Source organism: Balaenoptera acutorostrata, chromosome 1 (assembly GCF_949987535.1).
Source record: "Balaenoptera acutorostrata chromosome 1, mBalAcu1.1, whole genome shotgun sequence".
Lineage (NCBI taxonomy): Eukaryota > Metazoa > Chordata > Mammalia > Artiodactyla > Balaenopteridae > Balaenoptera > Balaenoptera acutorostrata.
In genome coordinates, this window is record NC_080064.1 from 134,558,723 (window position 1) to 134,578,432 (window position 19,710).

General features: G+C 35.6%; 1 protein-coding gene across 4 annotated transcripts in view; it reads left to right on the forward strand.

Moving 5' to 3' along the window:
• Positions 1 to 19,710, forward strand: part of RABGAP1L (RAB GTPase activating protein 1 like) — a 706,627-nt gene that overhangs the window by 94,500 nt on the left and 592,417 nt on the right. For all 4 annotated transcript variants that reach the window (XM_057545595.1, XM_057545598.1, XM_057545602.1 and 1 more), the window contains exon 8: positions 18,570 to 18,636. In XM_057545595.1, the coding sequence (XP_057401578.1) occupies positions 18,570 to 18,636 (67 nt within the window). The remainder of the gene's footprint in view (positions 1 to 18,569; positions 18,637 to 19,710) is intronic.

The following is a 19,710-nucleotide window of genomic DNA, read 5'->3' on the forward strand; positions in this document are numbered from 1 at the left end:
CCAGACCAGGGCTCGAACCCGTGTCCCCTGCATTAGCAGGCAGATTCCCAACCACTGCGCCACCAGGGAAGCCCTGGAGTATTTTTAATTTCTGTTATTGTATTGTCCATTACTGTTTGTTTGCTGTTTAGTTCTTCTAGGTCTTTGTTAAACATTTCTTATATTTTCTCTGTTCTATTTCTGAGATTTTGTGTCATCTTTACTGTCATTACTCTGAATTCTTTTTCAGGTAGTTTGCCTATTTCCTCTTCATTTATTCAGTCTTGTGCGTTTTTATCTTGCTCCTTTGCCTGAAAGATATTTCTCTGTCTTATCATTTTGTCTGATTTACAGTATTTGAGGTTTCCTTTCCCTAGGCTGCAGGGTCATAGTTCCTCTTGCTTCTGTTAGCTCTGCTCCCGGTGGTGAGGTTGGTCCAGTGGCTTGCGTAGGCTTCGTGATGGGAGGGACTTGTGCTTGCGTTCTGGTGGGTGGAGTTGAGTCTTTTCCCCCTGTTGAACAGGGCCGTGTCAGGTGGTGCGTTTTGGGGTGTCTGTGAGCTTAGTATGACTTTAGGTAGTCTGTGTACTGATGGGTGGGTTTGTGTTCCTGTCTTTGCTTGTTGTTTTATGTGAGGCATCCAGTGCTGGAGGCTGCTGGCAGTTGGGTGGAGCCAGGTCTTGGATTCAGATAGAGACCTCCGTGAGAGGTCTTGGTGGTTAATCTTCCCTGTGGCCAGGAATTCTCTAGTGGTCAAGTGTCCTGGACTTGGTGCTCCCACCTCAGAGCCTGAGGCCCGACTTCTAGTCAAGGAACCAAGACCCCACAAGTTGTTCGTACCAGTTATGCAGGGATCTTTACAGTCCTTTCCGGTGTCCAAGGTCTTCTGCTAGTGTTCAGCCAGTGTTCTATGAGAGTTGTTGCATCTATAGATGTATTCCTGATGCATCCGTGGAGAGAGATGAACTCCATGTCCTCCTATTCCTCCTTTCCCCTCTTTTTAATATAACATTGCTCAGTTTGGGTTTATCAAATATTTCCTCATGATTAGATTCAGATAGTTTATTGCTGCATAGGTGATGTTCTCTCCTTCACAGTGTGTCACATTTGGAGGCGCTTGATAACCATTTGTCCCTTTCTGGTGATGTTAAATTTGATTATCAGTCAAGATGTCTGGTTTCTCCGTTGTAATTCCTTTTTTTTCCCCCTCCCTTGCAGCTAGTAAGCAGTTTGTGGGGAGACCCATGAAAATATCTTGCTTCTCATCAAAATTTCCTCCTTGGTTTAGCTTTCATTCATAATTCTTGTCTGATCCAGTCTTGGATTAACTTAAATATAGAAACCTTGGTGAATATAGGTGAAATAGTCAGATACCTAATTATGTTTTCTTTGTTAACTTAGATAAACATTTACGCATACATTTAAAATATATTATACATAATAACTTAGAAATGTTGCTTTTTGCCCACTCTCATGTTCACAAGACAAACTTATTCAGATTCTCCACAATAATCTTCGACATCAGTGTCTTCAACATCAATTAAGCTACTTTTTGAATAATTTTAAGGCATTTTTCCAGAGCACGTTATCTCAACTCCTGCCTAAGTTGTTTGAGATAAAGCACTTTTTGAATCAGTATATATCATTATCATTAGAAATTCTACCTAAGCCGGAATTTTACCTACCATTTGTATAGCATTAAGATAGCTAAAAAAATTCATTCCATATATAACCACTTAATATATTGCTTTTATTTTAATATAATTGATGTTGATGATAATATTTAACAACTATGGGTTCATATGCTCAGCAGTAATTACCAAATCTGTTAAGTGTTTTTGCCTCCTTTTTCACACATTCTGTCAGATGACCTCTAAACATCCAAACTAAAATTAACTTGAGATTGCTTCAGGCTAATGGGTCTTCCTCAAAGAATACTTTGTTCAACATAGCAGACAGAATTTCCTGTGATATGGGGTATTTTTTAAATACTTCAATTTATCTTTTTTTTTTCAAAAAAGAAACTCTTGCTTTTTATTGGATTATATGTGGTACTTAATGTGTTTAAATCACAAAATGTAAGTAGTGGAATTTAAGGTAATCCAGTAGGTGGCAGTCTTGTCAAGAGAATCCTTAACCTCTGATTTTTTTTTTTTTTTTTTTTAAAGCATTGCTGCTGACAAAGTTCAGTTATAGTATAAAGACATCGGTGTGAAAGTAAATCCTTCAAATTACATAATTTTGGCTTACTTTCTGAGAAAATGATTTTTAAAAACAACTTCCCATTATGTGAAATTTCCAACATGCACACAAGTAGAAAGAATAATATATTGAATGGCAGTGTACCCATCACCCATTCTGAATGCTAATTTTCAGTATTTTGGCTTTTAAAAATATTAGTTTTTATCATGAAAAAATCTATTTCTCTGTGCATTCAAGGGTTCAAGCATTCCTCATGAATAGATATTTGACAAATTATACTCTGATTATTGGTCTCAACCCCTTTGAAGGCAAGTACTGTGTCATTTATCTCAGAATCTCCAATATCTAGCCCTGTGCTAGGAACCAGAGCTTTGTAGTTACTTAGTCCTTACTTAGCACTTTCTCTGTGCTGAGCACTGTTCTAGGTGCTACTTATGAGGTATAGGTACTATTATCTTCATTGTACAGTCAGGGAAACTGAGGCACAGAGAGGTTAAATAGCTTTCTCAAGGTCATACAATTAAATACCAAGTCTATCTGGTTCAGAATAAATATTCTTACTCTCTACTTCGTTTTAAAAACTTGTTGAGTAAATGAATAAAAAGTATATAAAAATTTTATAAAGTTAAGAGTATTGACTACATTCACTGTAGTATGCAGAGAGTAATAGAACATTGCACCCAATAGAATCCGAACCTGTTTAGAGGGTATGTGAAAACTGCTCTCTTATTTTGAAAATTTCTAATGTTCTTTTGCTTTTCTCAGTCACCTGTGTTAGATTTTACAAGTTAAGCTTTATTTAGGAACTGGACATAAGAAAGAAAATAATATTAACATTTTTGTGTGATGGCCATTGTAAAATTTAATTGTCATAACAACATATGAGGAAAACATTTTAATTATTACCCTATTTTTTTTTTTCAGAAGATGAGACAGAGGCTTAATGAGATTAAGTAACTTGGTCACTTAGCCAGGAACTGGTAGAGCCAGGGTTTAAACCAAGGCCATCTGACTTCTGAGTGTATACTTTTGGAGACTGTACCGAATTAAATTTTGATTATGTGCTGAGTTTAAAATTAATCAAACCAGTTAGAAAATAAATGGATTGGCATCCCTTGGTGTATTTCCAGCAGAATTTGAAAGTGAGAGTATAGATGGGCATCCAAGTGATTGTTCAGTGACTTCAAACCCAGGGGCACCATGCCCTGGGAGAAAAGCTGATAGATTTGTAGAAGAGAAGACCAACAATAAGAGCTGAGAGGAGAAAGCAAGATGATTGTAATCTGAAATGTGTGAGAAGAGCAGCCTAAGCCTAATTATTGAGAGGCTCCAGTTAAAATGTTAAAGCAGATCTGATCAGGTCAGTCTGTTTCTGGTGTTTCCAAAGTGGAGATAGCAATCTTCTCTGTCCCTCTCCAGCTGGCATTTTCATGGGTTTTGGTCTCATCGTGTGTAGAAATACTGCAAAAGAATTTCTTACATACTACTAAATTGATATGGATTTTTAAAGCTTTATTTAGTATTTAAAATACTCTAGCACTATTATATAGCACCCACATCAATGCTTTGAATAGATTGCTGGTTTTGCTAGATACCCGAAAAGCGAGGGGGAAATTTTTCATTTTTTGCTGTATTAATTTTCTGACTAGTTGATTTTTGCCAAGTGTTACTTCTTAATTTGTCATAAAATAATTCAGGGAAAATAATACCATATACATTTGGAAAATGGGTCTCTTTACAGTTCCCTAACAAGAAATGGAGTTCTAATGATGGTAATTCCAGACCTTTTGGAGGGTTAGTTGGGAAGAGAATTTTGGCTTCAGGGTTTTATGCCTATCAGATCACTTTGTTCCCAGGGATCTGCCCTGATGCTTGATGTGTGAACCAGAATGAAGTATTGATACAGCAAGCAGAATATAATTACTAGATTTGTTTTAAGTATACAGCTTTGTTTGTACTGAGTAACATGGGCCATTACTGCTAGGAAGAAAGAATTTCCATGAATCACTTTTATCTGATCCTAATTTCGGGGAGTACAATCATTACATATACATTAAAGTATATATATATAATATAAAACACATCATTACTAGAAGGCAGTTTGATCATTTGTAGAGTGATTCAGAGATGTGCCTGTTTTGATAATAAATTCTGCTTCAGTTCTTAATTTGTGCTTTCTGGCTTGCAGCAAAAACTACATAGTGAGAAGTTGAAGTGTTAACCTCATAGCATGAGTGATTGACAGGTACCTTTCCTTGTGTTATTTTCTTGAGGAAAAGATTTCCAAGCCATGGAGTACTGAAAAAAAAAATCACCTAGAGCTCTTTTCTTCTCACAGAATAAGCAATTTTCTAATATGTTTGACATCACTTAAGTAGATAGTAGAACCTGAACTGTTAATTATTTTGGGGCTGATATAATTGGATGTTAGACCATTCTGAGGGTCTTTTGCTGAATTTATGTAGCACTTATTTTTGCCTTCACCCTAGCAAGTTGTTAAATAGTTTTATTTAGAAAGGAGCTCAAGTCACTGACTTTAAGTTGCCTAGATGTAAAATCAAGAGTTTTAGATGTCTTCATAATATTTCTTAATGGACGTCATTTTTCTCCATCCTGAAAATGAGAAAAAGTTAGTGGAGTGACCCAAAGTCTGAATAATATATATTTCTTAAATTAATTAATTTATTTATTGTTTATTTTTGGCTGCATTGGGTCTTTGTTGTTGCACATGGCTTTCTCTAGTTGCGGTGAGTGGGGGCTACTCTTCGTTGCAGTGTGCATGCTTCTCATTGCAGTGGCTTCTCTTGTTGCGGAGCACGGGCTCTAGGTGCATGGGCTTCAGTAGTTGTGGCACGTGGGCTCAGTAGTTGTGGCTCACGGGCTCTAGAGTGCAGGCTCAGTAGTTGTGGCACACGGGCTTAGTTGCTCCACGGCATGTGAGATCTTCCTGGACCAGGGCTTGAACCCGTGTTGGCTGCATTGGCAGGAGGATTCTTAACCACTGAGCCACCAGGGAAGCCCCTGCATAATATTTTACAAGCTGTTTTTGAACTTACTCATTTGTCCTCTTTGAGTTTTCATATAAGGCAGTAGAAAGATAACTCTCTTTTACCTTAGAAGAACAGGATATATTTATACAAAATACTTTCATTGTTCTCTGATAGTTATTTCAAGTGACAGTTGATAAAGAGTTATCGGCGTCATCATGTGCTTTGGAGAATGAGAAATTGGAAGCTTCTGTCTTCTCTCAGCTTTTGGACTGGGACTTGTAATTAGGACAGAATTTTCAGTGTCTGCCATTGCTAGCTCTTGCTGGCACCCAGTGGTGGGGGGGTGGCACTCCAGAGGTATGTATATAATAAGATTACATTTTTAGCATCGTATCTTAAGAACTACTTTTTTAATATTAGCAATGAAAACGTACATTGCTTTCTGTCAAATGTTTTTCTAAGTTTATTCTAGATGTCTTGGGGCTCATTTTTTAATGAACTTTTAAATGTGAAATAATTACAGACTCACAGGGAGTTAAAATAATAGTATAGAGAGGCCCCATGTACACTTCACCCAGCTTCCGCCAATAGTAACATGTTACATAACTATAGTATAATGTACAAACTAGGAAATTGACATTGGTACAATCGATAGACCTCTACTGGAGCTCTTTTTGAATCCTTTTGTAAATCATAGTATGCTTCCATAATATAATAATAATTTCTTAATTAATTAATTGTTTTGCCAGTGGCAAAAGAGCTTTACTTAGCTTTATTTAACTTAAGGTGACTAATCAAGATAGTTATGGACAAAGGGGCTACCAGGTCCTAGCAGAGGAGAGAGTTCCAGGTTGTTCAAATGTAGTAGTTTGTTTTTTTTAAACTGAAATATATTTGACATATAACATTGTGTAAACTTAAGGTATACAACATGTTGATTTGATACATTTATATATTGTAATATGATTGCCATTATAGCAGTAGTTAACACCTCTGTCACGTCATATAATTATCAATTATTTCTTTTTTGTGGTTGGAATAATTAAGATCTAGTCTCTTAGAAAGTTTAATTATATACAGTGTTGTTGTCTATATTCACTATACTGTGTGTTAGATCTCTAGGACTTATTTACTACTAGTTGCAAGTCTGTACTCTTAAACAACATCTCTCCTGTTCCCCCACTCCCCAGTAACCACCAGTTTTCTCTTTGTTTTTACAAGTTTCACGTTTTTAAATTCCACATATAAGTAATATCATACAGTTTTATCTGTCTCTGTCTGGCTTATCTCACTTAACATAATGTCCTCAAGATCCACTTTTGTTGTTGCAAATGGTGGAATGTTCACCTTTCTCATGGTTGAATAATATTCCACTGTATATACCACATCCCCTTTATGTATTCATCTATTGCCGGGCCCTTAGGGTGTTTCCATATCATGGCTGTTGCAAATAATGCTGCGATAAACATGAGAGTGCATTTATCTCTTTGATATCCTGTTTTCATTTCCTTTGGGCATATACACAGAAGTGGAATTGCTGGATCATATGGTAGATCTATTTTTAACTTTTTGAGCAATCTTCATATTGTTTTCCATAGTGGCTATAACAATTTACATTCTTGATTTACATTAAGAAAATAACTTCTTAATTTATTGGTTTAAGAAATTTTGATTTCTAACTCGGCTGTTAAGTTATTAGAAGAGATGAGGTATTTTAACTGTATCCTATGCCAATTATCAATTTATGGCCTCTTGGTTCCAAATCTATCCTCTTACTTGATCTGCATTAGTGCAACTTTATGCATCTTCTTTGGAGCAAGCACAATATTAAATTGTGCCAGTAGAGGGTGCTGGAGAGATACCACAGGAGGGAGGGACTTTTCCTGGTTCTGGTGTGCTGTGATTGTTTCTTGCTCTTGCTACAAGATGCTGGGACATCCAGTGCTGCTGTGCTCCAGCTGTGCACACAGTGCATGCATTCCCTCTGTGAACTCATAGTCCTGGTCCTGGCTCAGCGAGATCTTCCTGCAGCCCTCCAGATACAGACACTGTGGGCCTCAGGCTTTGTACCACTCTGCCTCTGAGCTGCCTCCGGGAGTCCTGATTTCCTTTGTTCACCTGCCTGCCACCCTTGGCTACCTGCACCCTAGAGGGTTGTTTCCTGTTTGCTTGTGGTCCAGCTTTGCCTGGGCAGTCCAGAAAACTTGTTTGTCATCCACTGGGCTGCAGTCATATCTTCTACAGTGAGATCAGAATACCAGCTTTAGGGAGAGGATCTTCTTTCCAAGTTTGCTCTTCTTTGGGGTACTCTTCCTCAGCCTTAGGTTGTTCTTTAGAATTCTCTTTATAGTCACTCTCCTATTACAGAGAATAATTTTTTATAATAAACTTTTCCTGTTCAGATTATTTCTGTGCTCTGTCTCCTGTTTGGACCTATACTGACAGTATCTAATTGAAAGAGTATCTAATGAAATTAACCAGTCCCACAGATAAAGTTTCTGATGCATTTCTGGGGGGGGAAAAAGTGTTTATTTTAGACAGTCTTTTTAACTGATAGTCTTTTTTTTTTTTTTCCCACACACACACTGTATTTTATTTTTACAAGAGATAAATAGACTGACACCAAGCATTGTACATGGATGACCACAACAAAAGCAACAATGATTGCAATTACCAAACATGAAACACACTCATACTATGTCATAATATTGACATTCAGTCCAGTAATCCTCCACTGTAACAGCTCCTTTACTTTGCAGTGAAAATTGATTTGTATATTCTTTGCCTCTGAGTCCTTGTGGGATTTTTTTTTTTTTAATTCAGACAGAAAGTCACAAAAATTATACTCATCCTCATCAGTTCACTCAGTCCCATGTAATTAATTTTTTTTTTCATCTTGATCTTTTGTTAGCACTTTTATGAGTTCATCAGTTTTTCATTAGAGTTCTGAAAATGCTTATTCATTCAGTTCAGCAGTACAGTCAGTTACCAGAAACCTGTACTTGTCAGAGTCTTTTCCATGAATTTCTTGAAGATGACACCCTTTTATAGGAACATATTTGCAAAATCATCAGAGTACACCCAGAACTGTCTGTAAATGACAAAAGACTTAAAAATGACCATGGTTAAAGATTTGATGAAAGTTCATAATAATGCAGTTGACAAGAAAATTAGTTATTTCTGAGATATACATTTTAAAGTAATAACTAGGATTATTACTTATAACCTTATACCAGAACATATAAGATTTTTAGAAGTTTCCTGTAATGTCTGAAACATTTATATTAACATATTTCCATACATATTTCCATACAAATACAAATATAAGATTTTTAGAAATTTCATGTAATGTCTGAAACATTTATATTAACATATTTCCATACATATTTCCATACAAATACAAATATAAGATTTTTAGAAATTTCATGTAATGTCTGAAACATTTATATTAACATATTTCCATACAAATAACCCAATGAAAGTTTAGTATTAGTTGTTTTGTTTGTTTTTTTATACTGCAGGTTCTTATTAGGCATCAGTTTTATACACATCAGTGTATACATGTCAATCCCAATCGCCCAATTCAGCACACCACCATCCCCACCTCACCGCAGTTTTCCCCCCTTGGTGTCCATATGTCCATTCTCTACATCTGTGTCTCAACTTCTGCCCTGCAAACTGGCTCATCTGTACCATTTTTCTAGGTTCCACATACATGCATTAATATACGACATTTGTTTTTCTCTTTCTGACTTACTTCACTCTGTATGACAGTCTCTAGATCCATCCACGTCTCAACAAATGACTCAATTTCGTTCCTTTTTATGGCTGAGTAATATTCCATTGTATATATGTACCACAACTTCTTTATCCATTCGTCTGTTGATGGGCATTTAGGTTGCTTCCATGACCTGGCTATTGTAAATAGTGCTGCAATGAACATTGGGGTGCATGTGTCTTTTTGAATTACGGTTTTCTCTGGGTATATGCCCAGTAGTGGGATGGCTGGGTCATATGGTAATTCTATTTTTAGTTTTTTAAGGAACCTCCATATTGTTCTCCATAGTGGCTGTATCAATTTACATTCCCACCAATAGTGAAAGAGGGTTCCCTTTTCTCCACACCCTCTCCAGCATTTGTTGTTTGTAGATTTTCTGATGATGCCCATTCTAACAGGAGTGAGGTGATACCTCATTGTAGTTTTGATTTGCATTTCTCTAATAATTAGTGATGTTGAGCATCTTTTCATGTGCTTTGTGGCCGTCTGTATGTCTTCTTTGGAGAAATGTCTATTTAGGTCTTCTGCCCATTTTTGGATTGGGGTGTTTGTTTCTTTGATATTGAGCTGAATGAGCTGTTTATATATTTTGGAGATTAATCCTTTGTCCGTTGATTCATTTGCAAATATTTTCTCCCATTCTGAGGGTTGTCTTTTCGTCTTGTTTATGGTTTCCTTTGCTGTGCAAAAGCTTTGAAGTTTCGTTAGGTCCCACTTGTTTATTTTTGTTTTTATTTCCATTAGTCTAGGAGGTGGATCAAAAAAGATCTTGCTGTGATTTATGTCAAAGAGTGTTCTTCCTATGTTTTCCTCTAAGAGTTTTATAGTGTCCAGTCTTATATTTAGGTCTCTAATCCATTTTGAGTTTATTTTTGTGTATGGTGTTAGGGAGTATTCTAATTTCATTCTTTTACATGTAGCTGTCCAGTTTTCCCAGCACCACTTACTGAAGAGACTGTCTTTTCTCCATTGTATATCTTTGCCTCCTTTGTCATAGATTAGTTGACCATAGGTGCGTGGGTTAATCTCTGGGCTTTCTATCTTGTTCCATTGATCTATGTTTCTGTTTTTGTGCCAGTACCATATTGTCTTGATTACTGTAGCTTTGTAGTATAGTCTGAAGTCAGGGAGTCTGATTCCTCCAGCTCCATTTTTTTGCCTCAAGACTGCTTTGGCTATTCGGGGTCTTTTGTGTCTCCATACAAATTTTAAGATGATTTGTTCTAGCTCCGTAAAAAATGCCATTGGTAATTTGATAGGGATTGCATTGAATCTGTAGATTGCTTTGGGTAGTATACTCATTTTCACAATGTTGATTCTTCCAATCCAAGAACATGGTATATCTCTCCATCTGTTGGTATCATCTTTAATTTCTTTCATCAGTGTCTTATAGTTTTCTGCATACAGGTCTTTTGTCTCCCTAGGTAGGTTTATTCCTAGGTATTTTATTCTTTTTGTTGCAATGGTAAATGGGAGTGTTTCCATAATTTCTCTTTCAGATTTTTCATCATTAGTGTATAGGAATGCAAGAGATTTCTGTGCATTAATTTTGTAACCTGCAACTTTACCATATTCATTAATTAGCTCTAGCAGTTTTCTGGTGGCAGTTTTAGGATTCTCTATGTATAGTATCATGCCATCCGCAAACAGTGACAGTTTTACTTATTCTTTTCCAATTTGTATTCCTTTTATTTCTTTTTCTTCTCTGATTGCTGTGGCTAGGACTTCCAGAACTATGTTGAATAATAGTGGTGAGAGTGGACATCCTTGTCTCGTTCCTGATCTTAGAGGAAATGCTTTCAGTTTTTCACCATTGAGAATGATGTTTGCTGTGGGTTTGTCATATATGGCCTTTATTATGTTGAGGTAGGTTCCCTCTATGCCCACTTTCTGGAGAGTTTTTATCAGAAATGGGTGTTGAATTTTGTCAAAAGCTTTTTCTGCATCTATTGATATATCATATGGTTTTTATTCTTCAATTTGTTAATATGGTGTATCACATTGATTGATTTGCGTATATTGAAGAATCCTTGCATCCCTGGGATAAATCCCACTTGATCGTGGTGTATGATCCTTTTAATGTGTTGTTGGATTCTGTTTGCTAGTATTTTGTTGAGGATTTTTGCATCTATATTCATCAGTGATATTGGTCTGTAATTTTCTTTTTTTGTAGTGTCTTTGTCTGGTTTTGGTATCAGGGTGATGGTGGCCTCATAGAATGAGTTTGGGAGTGTTCCTTCCTCTGCAATTTTTTGGAAGAGTTTGAGAAGGATGGGTGTTAGCTCTTCTCTAAATGTTTGATAGAATTCACCTGTGAAGCCATCTGGTCCTGGACTTTTGTTTGTTGGAAGATTTTTAATCACAGTTTCAATTTCATTACTTGTGATTGGTCTGTTCATATTTTCTGTTTTTTCCTGGTTCAGTCTTGGAAGGTTATACCTTTCTAAGAATTTGTCCATTTCTTCCAGGTTGTCCATTTTATTGGCATAAAGTTGCTTGTAGTAGTCTCTTAGGATGTTTTGTATTTCTGCGGTGTCTATTGTAACTTCTCCTTTTTCATTTCTGATTTTATTGATTTGAGTCCTCTCCCTCTTTTTCTTGATGAGTCTGGCTAATGGCTTATCAATTTTGTTTATCTTCTCAAAGAACCAACTTTTAGTTTTATTGATCTTTGCTATTGTTTTCTTTGTTTCTATTTCATTTATTTCTGCTCTGATCTTTATGATTTCTTTCCTTCTGCTAACTTTGGGTTTTCTTTGTTCTTCTTTCTCTAGTTTCTTTAGGTGTAAGGTTAGATTGTTTACTTGAGATTTTTCTTGTTTCTTTAGGTAGGCTTGTATAGCTATAAACTTCCCTCTTAGAACCGCTTTTGCTGCATCCCATAGGTTTTGGGTTGTCGTGTTTTCATTGTCATTTGTCTCTAGGTATTTTTTTATTTCCTGTTTGATTTCTTCAGTGATCTCTTGGTTATTTAGTAACGTATTGTTTAGCCTCCATGTGTTTGTCTTTTTTACGTTTTTTTCCCCTGTAATTCATTTCTAATCTCATAGCGTTGTGGTCAGAAAAGATGCTTGATATGATTTCAATTTTCTTAAATTTACTGAGGCTTGATTTGTGACCCAAGATGTGATCTATCCTGGAGAATGTTCCGTGCGCACTTGAGAAGAACGTGTAATCTGCTGTTTTTGGATGGAATGTCCTATATATATCAATTAAATCTATCTGGTCTATTGTGTCATTTAAAGCTTCTGTTTCCTTATTTATTTTCATTTTGGATGATCTGTCCATTGGTGTAAGTGAGGTGTTAAAGTCCCCCAGTATTATTGTGTTACTGTTGATTTCCTCTTTTAGAGCTGTTAGCAGTTGCCTTATGTATTGAGGTGCTCCTATGTTGGGTGCATATATATTTATAATTGTTATATCTTCTTCTTGGATTGATCCCTGGATCATTATGTAGTGTCCTTCCTTGTCTCTTGTAACATTCTTTATTTTCAAGTCTATTTTATCTGATATGAGTATAGCTACTCCAGCTTTCTTTTGATTTCCATTTGCATGGAATATCTTTTTCCATCCCCTCACTTTCAGTCTGTATGTGTCCCTAGGTCTGAAGTGGGTCTCTTGTAGACAGCATATAGATGGGTCTTGTTTTTGTATACGTTCAGCAAGCTTGTGTCTTTTGGTTGGAGCATTTAATCCATTTGCATTTAAGGTAGTTATCGATATGTATGTTCCTCTTACCATTTTCTTAATTGTTTTGGGTTTGTTTTTGTAGGTCCTTTTCTTCTCTTGTGTTTCCCACTTAGAGAAGTTCCTTTAGCATTTGTTGTAGAGCTGGTTTGGTGGTGCTGAATTCTCTTAGCTTTTGCTTGTCTGTAAAGCTTTTAATTTCTCCATCGAATCTGAATGAGATCCTTGCCAGGTAGAGTAATCTTGGTTGTAGGTTCTTCCCTTTCATCACTTTAAGTATATCATGCCACTCCCTTCTGGCTTGCAGAGTTTCTGCTGAGAAATCAGCTGTTAACCTTATGGGAGTTCCCTTGTATGTTATTTGTCGTTTTTCCCTTGCTGCTTTCAGTAATTTTTCTTTGTCTTTAATTTTTGCCACTTTGATTACTATGTGTCTCGGCGTGTTTCTCCTTGGGTTTATTCTGTATGGGACTCTCTGCGCTTCCTGGACTTGGGTGGCTATTTCCTTTCCCATGTTAGGGAAGTTTTCGACTATAATCTCTTCAAATATTTTCTCTGGTCCTTTCTCTCTCTCTTCTCCTTCTGGGACCCCTATAATGCGAATGTTGTTGCGTTTAATGTTGTCCCAGAGGTCTCTTAGGCTGTCTTCATTTCTTTTCATTCTTTTTTCTTTAGTCTGTTCCGCAGCAGTGACTTCCACCATTCTGTCTTCCAGGTCACTTATCCGTTCTTCTGCCTCCGTTATTCTGCTATTGATTCCTTCTAGTGTAGTTTTCATTTCAGTTATTGTATTGGTCATCTCTGTTTGTTTGTTCTTTAATTCTTCTAGGTCTTTGTTAATGATTTCTTGCATCTTCTCAATCTTTGCCTCCATTCTTATTCCGAGGTCCTGGATCATCTTCACTATCATTATTCTGAATTCTTTTTCTGGAAGGTTGCCTATCTCCACTTCATTTAGTTGTTTTTCTGGGGTTTTTTCTTGTTCCTTCATCTGGTACATAGCCCTCTGCCTTTTCATCTTGTCTGTCTTTCTGTAACTGTGGTTTTTGGTCCACAGGCTGCAGGATTGTAGTTTTTCTTGCTTCTGTTGTCTGCCCTCTGGTGGTTGAGGCTATCTAAGAGGCTTGATGGGAGGCTCTGGTGGTGGGTAGAGCTGACTGTTGCTCTTTAACTGATAGTCTTTTAATTGTCATAATAATGGCAAGGATAATCACCACTATTTAATGATTTCTACCATATGTTGACATCCATCCCAAGTGTTTACTGCATAGTGTTTTTCATACTAAAGCAAGGAATCCTGTAAAGTAAATTATCTTTTTATTTACTTTTTTTTTTTTGGCAGAAGGAGGAAACTAAAGCATGTTATTTTGCCTGCTAAGAAACAGCTAAGAAGAGGCAACATGAGGATTTGAATCCAGGGCTTTTTGCTAGTCTTCCTAAAGTCTTTGTATTTGTCTCTTTTGTATGACTTTTTTTGGGGGAGGGACGAGGGGAGGTATTAAGTATCTATAGATATGATATAATTATTTTATATCACTAGTAAACACTGCTTAGTTACTAATATTTTGTTCTTATTTATAATGGCAGCATATTTTTTTTTTTTTAAAGATCTTGGCTGATTTGAAGGGAAGTGGGAAGAATGACTACATAAAATGTTATTTTTATTTAGTAGGACTTTAGGCAATTAATTAACAAAAGTGAAATAACAGGGGGTGCAGGTTCGATCCCTGGTCGGGGAACTAAGATCCCACATGCTGTGCAACCAAAAAAAAAAAAGCGAGTCAACAAAAGTTAAATAAGTCTTATGTGTGAATATTGTATTTGTGTTTTAAATATTAATTTGATTTTTTCTATTTTTAATATATTTTAATAAATTTACCCATCCTCTTTATTCTCATATTATTTTTTAATTGTTCTTTACCTGTTTTCTTTAAGGTTTATATATTTAGGTAAATTATTCCATTATTCCATTGTACCATAGAAAATTGTTATGCTTTTGATAATTGATGAAAGCTTTATATGGCTTGATTCAACTGTTTTAAATGGAATCGAGCTTCTGAGGATTCCATATTATTTTACACACAGATGATATTGTTTTGTATTTAATTTTTTTTTTACTTAAAATGTAAATACCAAAATAGGGCTGTACAGAAAAGAGTTAACATAGGAGGAATGACACTACTATTCCTAGAAGGTCTACTTATAAGGTTGGTTCTTGACTGGTTTTTGGAAACTTGGCTTTCGGGAGGGTTTCCACCATTCCCAGAACTGAGAATAGTGGCTCACCGTGCCTAAACTTTTAGCACAAGCAATGTGGTTTGTGCTGAACACCAGCTTTCCTTCTGGAGTCTGGATTTTTGGTACATGCTAGGCAGAGGATGCCTATGTGACCAGCCCTGAGAAGAACTGAGTCTCTATAAGCGTGTTGCGTATGTGACATGTGACATTTCATCTTTATTTTTCCATCAATTAAGCCTAAAGCCATGCAAAATATGCAGAATTTTTGGTGTCTGTATGGATGCTAACTTGGTGTTAAAAGCTGTTTAAAGCTCTGTTTTGAGTAAAGACTCACTGGGCAGTATGGAAGGTCAAACTTCTCTTCTAAATAATAGTGGCAGTTGTAATAATAATTTATAATCTGCAACAGCTCTAGAATTTACAGTGTACTTTCCCTGTGAGTTTTTTCATTTCAGCTTTACATTAACATAGTCAACCTATAAGCAAGTAATATTTGTGTTTCAGAAATGTGGAAAGTGAGACTTTGAAGTGTGTGACTTGCCCAGGATCACACAGGGAATTTATAATCTTTTCTACCGATAGGCTAGGGAGGTGGCAGAGTATCATGTGTAAAGGACTCTGCAGTTTTGGAGTCATAGTCACGGGCTTAATGGCTATGTGGTTTGGACAAATCACTTCTACTTTCCGGAAACCAGTTTTATTATTTGTTATATGGAGGTTGTTTTGAAACGTAAATGCAACAATATAGTAATATCTGACAAAGCATTCAATAAACAGCTGCTATAATTAATATGATAATTATTATTAATATGATAACACCATCATCCCATTCTTAGGAGGTTTGATTTCAAATTTTGGGTCAAGTTAGCTATTTGCTATATTATAAATAATGTTGGGTGTGTCTTCTCTCTGCTTTGTTAACATTCTGTACTTACGGCTATCCTAGAACTTACCGTACAGGTTGTAATTGTCCGTTTACTTATTTTCCTCCCCTACTAGACTGTGACGTCCTTGAGAAAATAGGTGTAATAGCAGTTTGCTTTCTACATTATTTATGGAGTTAATAAGAGAAGATTGAACGCTTTGAACTCCCCAATGAAACGCTTAATATTCGCATTAGGTGTTTGTGGTGCTAATAATATCTATCTAATTTCTGACATGTTATTCGTAATAGACCTTGCTTGTCTCTATAGGAAACCTTATGTGCTTTAATGAAATATAATTTTGGAAATGACTAATACAGCTTGATAGAAAAAAATTACGCAGTTTTAGTGCTGGAAGAATCCTTAGAGTTCATGTATTGTTACCTCTCCCATTTTCTAGAAGAGGAAGCAGAGGCCCAAGGGGGTTAGGTGCTTTCTCTAGGGTCGCACTGTTGGTTGGTGGCAGGATTTTTTATTTATAACCCAGGAAAAAAGCAGTGCATCAAAGATCATCAAAATAAGGTGATGTGTGTTCCCATTTAAGGAAAACGTAAATTTCCTTTTGCAGTGGAGTTTAAGATAGGACATTATATTAGGAAAATTGTACCGATTTTGCCACTTACCTGTGAGTGCTTGACACACAATATAAAACTTTAAATTTTCAAAAAGAGCAAAAGAAAGGTAAGGAGGGTGCATACTAAACTCTTAGTATTGGTTCCAAAGGGTCTGAGATTAGAGAGAGAAAGGAGAAATTATTTTTTCCCTATACACTTTGGTATTCATTAGCTTTTTACAATGAGTATATATAATAGTTTTGTAACTTAAAAACCATAATATAGAAAATAGTATTTTAAAACCCATGAGAGGTGCAAGCTGAAGCAAAGTATGTAGGGAATGTGAGAGAAGTCTTCTGTCCTCATTGACCCGACTTTTAAGTTGAGGGAACTAAATTTTATATCTGAAAAAGAATTAACTCTTTTATTCTTATAAGGAATTTAAGGCAAACTTAGAAGAAATAGTACAATAAAGTACGTGATTAATTAGCATTTAATTTGTATAGACAGTGTTTATTATAGGAGTTCATAGAGAGTTCACAGCACTTTAAAGGAATCGTATTAAAATTATGAATATTAGATTATAATAATTTCTATTTTAGTAAGTTATATTTTGTTCACTGGTACAATAATATGTGTGGAATTTCCTCAGAACTTACTGACTTTATCTTTGTTATATACTTGATCTTTTTGGATGCCTTGTGCAAGGTATACTCAAATATTCACAGGAAGTATTATATATATATTTTTACTACTAACTAAGCTCATATTTGGACAGGACTAATCTCTTGTCTTGTTTATGGAAAAAAAAGCCATGCTACTAGGAAAGTAAACCTTTGGAAAACAAGGATCAGATTAAGTATTGACTGCTCAGCTGCTGCTATTTTGAAACTTAAAAAATGGTATATTTAATTTGTTTATAGTCTTCTGTATAAAATGCTCCATAGCATACTTTTAAATTTCGGAAAGCTACAATAAGAACACTCTATTCTAGTAGGTGTGGGTATGCATTGTTGGCAGAGAGAGGCACGCTGTGGACAGATCACATTGTCTCTCGAGTACAAGACCTACTTAATAGCCACATAAATTTGAGTAAGATAACTTTTCTGGACTTTACGTTTCTTACCTATAAAGAAGAAATGACAATAATATCCTAACAAATATTAAAAAATGTTCGAATTCGCTGAATTTTAGAGTTTATGAAAATCCTTTACAAACAAAGTGGTAGTGTTGATGGGATTCCTAAAGCTTGCCTAGCATTAGGAAGCACAGAATAAAGTAGTTAATAGTATACAGTACGTTGGATAATATCTTCACTAATATAATAGCATTTTAGTAATGAGTTTCATATAACTTTTTTTTTTTTTTCAAACTGAGGATATAGTATTTCAAACTGAGGATGTAGGCTACTCAGTGAACATGACTGTTGAGGGCCAGGGTGACTGTTTCTATTAATCTGGCTTGATGCAAAGAGAGAGTACAGTGTCTTATTCTAATTTTTTTTTTTTAATTTTTATTTATTTATTTATGGCTGTGGTGGGTCTTCATTTCTGTGCGAGGGTTTTCTCCAGTTGTGGCAAGTGAGGGCCACTCCTCATCACGGTGCGCGGGCCTCCCACTATCGCGGCCTCCCTTGTTGCGGAGCACAGGCTCCAGACGCGCAGGCTCAGTAATTGTGGCTCACGGGCCTAGTTGCTCCGCGGCATGTGGGATCTTCCCAGACCAGGGCTCAAACCCGTGTCCCCTGCATTGGCAGGCAGATTCTCAACCACTGTGCCACCAGGGAAGCCCCTTATTCTAATTTAAAAAAAAAAAAAAATTTTCTTTCTTTTAATTTAACTAGGTTAGTTGATCTTGACCAATATGTTTGGAGTAACTCTAAAGCAAATGCAATCTCATTTTTACCTAGAAACTAATTTATATGTCACTACTGTATTTTGTTTCAGTTAACAATTTATGGCTATTTTTATCACAGTTTCTGATCATTGGTAATCTTTTACATGCAAAAATAAAGATCTGGGAATTTAGGTAACTTATTTCTATGTGATTTTATTATGTATCTTAATGAATTCTTACTTGTGATGTTTCTCTAAAAAATGAAAGCTATTTGTAAGTACAGAGCTCAGATTGTATCGTTACTATTGAGGCTTTTGCTCACTGGGCTTCTATATATTCTTGATACCTTATTTCTCCTTTTTTTTTCCCCCAATATTTTCAGATGTTTTGGAATGTTATTAAGCCCAGGTCGAAACGTGAAGAACAGTGACATGCATTTACTGGATATGGTAATGAAAATCTTAAGCACCTTAACCAAGTATAGATGATAGTTATTTTATATTTTTAAAGTACTTTCTATTTTGAAATTTTGTCATTTTGTCAAAATTGTTTCTAACTTTCAGCTATCAATTACTATGATAGTAGTAATTTAATTTGGAACCCCAAACTTAAAATTACTTATGAGGGAGAGATTTAGGAAGACTTTCATAAAGAAAGCATATGCAAGTGGGAAGCAAATAAAAGGATAGTGTAATGAAAATATCCATCTATTCATCTGTTTGGCTTCTTAGGAATGTGTCTCTTCTTTGAGCCAAAATAACACATAAATGATTATAACAAGCACAATGTTATAAGTGAATATGGTGCCTTTCATTTTTTTAAATTCAGTATTATTAATTTGAGTACCGTGATGGATGCTTTTGTTTTCTTTAAAGTGTTTCCCTTTCTGAATTTTTCCTTCTTGATTACATTTCATTAGCAAAGTATATTTACTGTAGGAGTGGTACTTATTTAAGGAATGCCCTTGAAGGTTAATATATATTTAAGAGTTAGTATTTGATGTAAAAATAGCAAGCCATCTTAACTTTTAAACAGAAATACCTGCTAATATTGCAGTTAATGAAAACATTTACTTTGTGGTTTAGAAATGTTATAGGAAATAGTTATCTTAGTATAAGTATAAAGTTTTTTACTTAACTGAGATTTTTTTAGGTAGCACTACATGTTTTCTTCCTTTCAGCTGTATTTTGCAAATGTCAGTTAAATACCACAAATTATATCAACTTTTTCTTTGAGTTATTTCATGGTAACATCACATTGGTTTTCTACTGGTAGTAGAATGGTTTATTCAGCCTTTTTGAGGACCTAATTTTGTGCGAAGTATTGTGTGAAGTTCTGGTGTTATAGACATGGTAAAACAGTTCTTACCATCTGTGGGTTCATAATCTTGTGATGGAAATAGATCTTTTAAGTATGTAATGACAGCAGTGGGTTAAGTGCTCTCACAGAGTTGGTACAATGAGCCACGGAAATACAGAGGAAGCACTGCGTGGGTAGGTAAGGTAAGGACAACCAGTTACTTT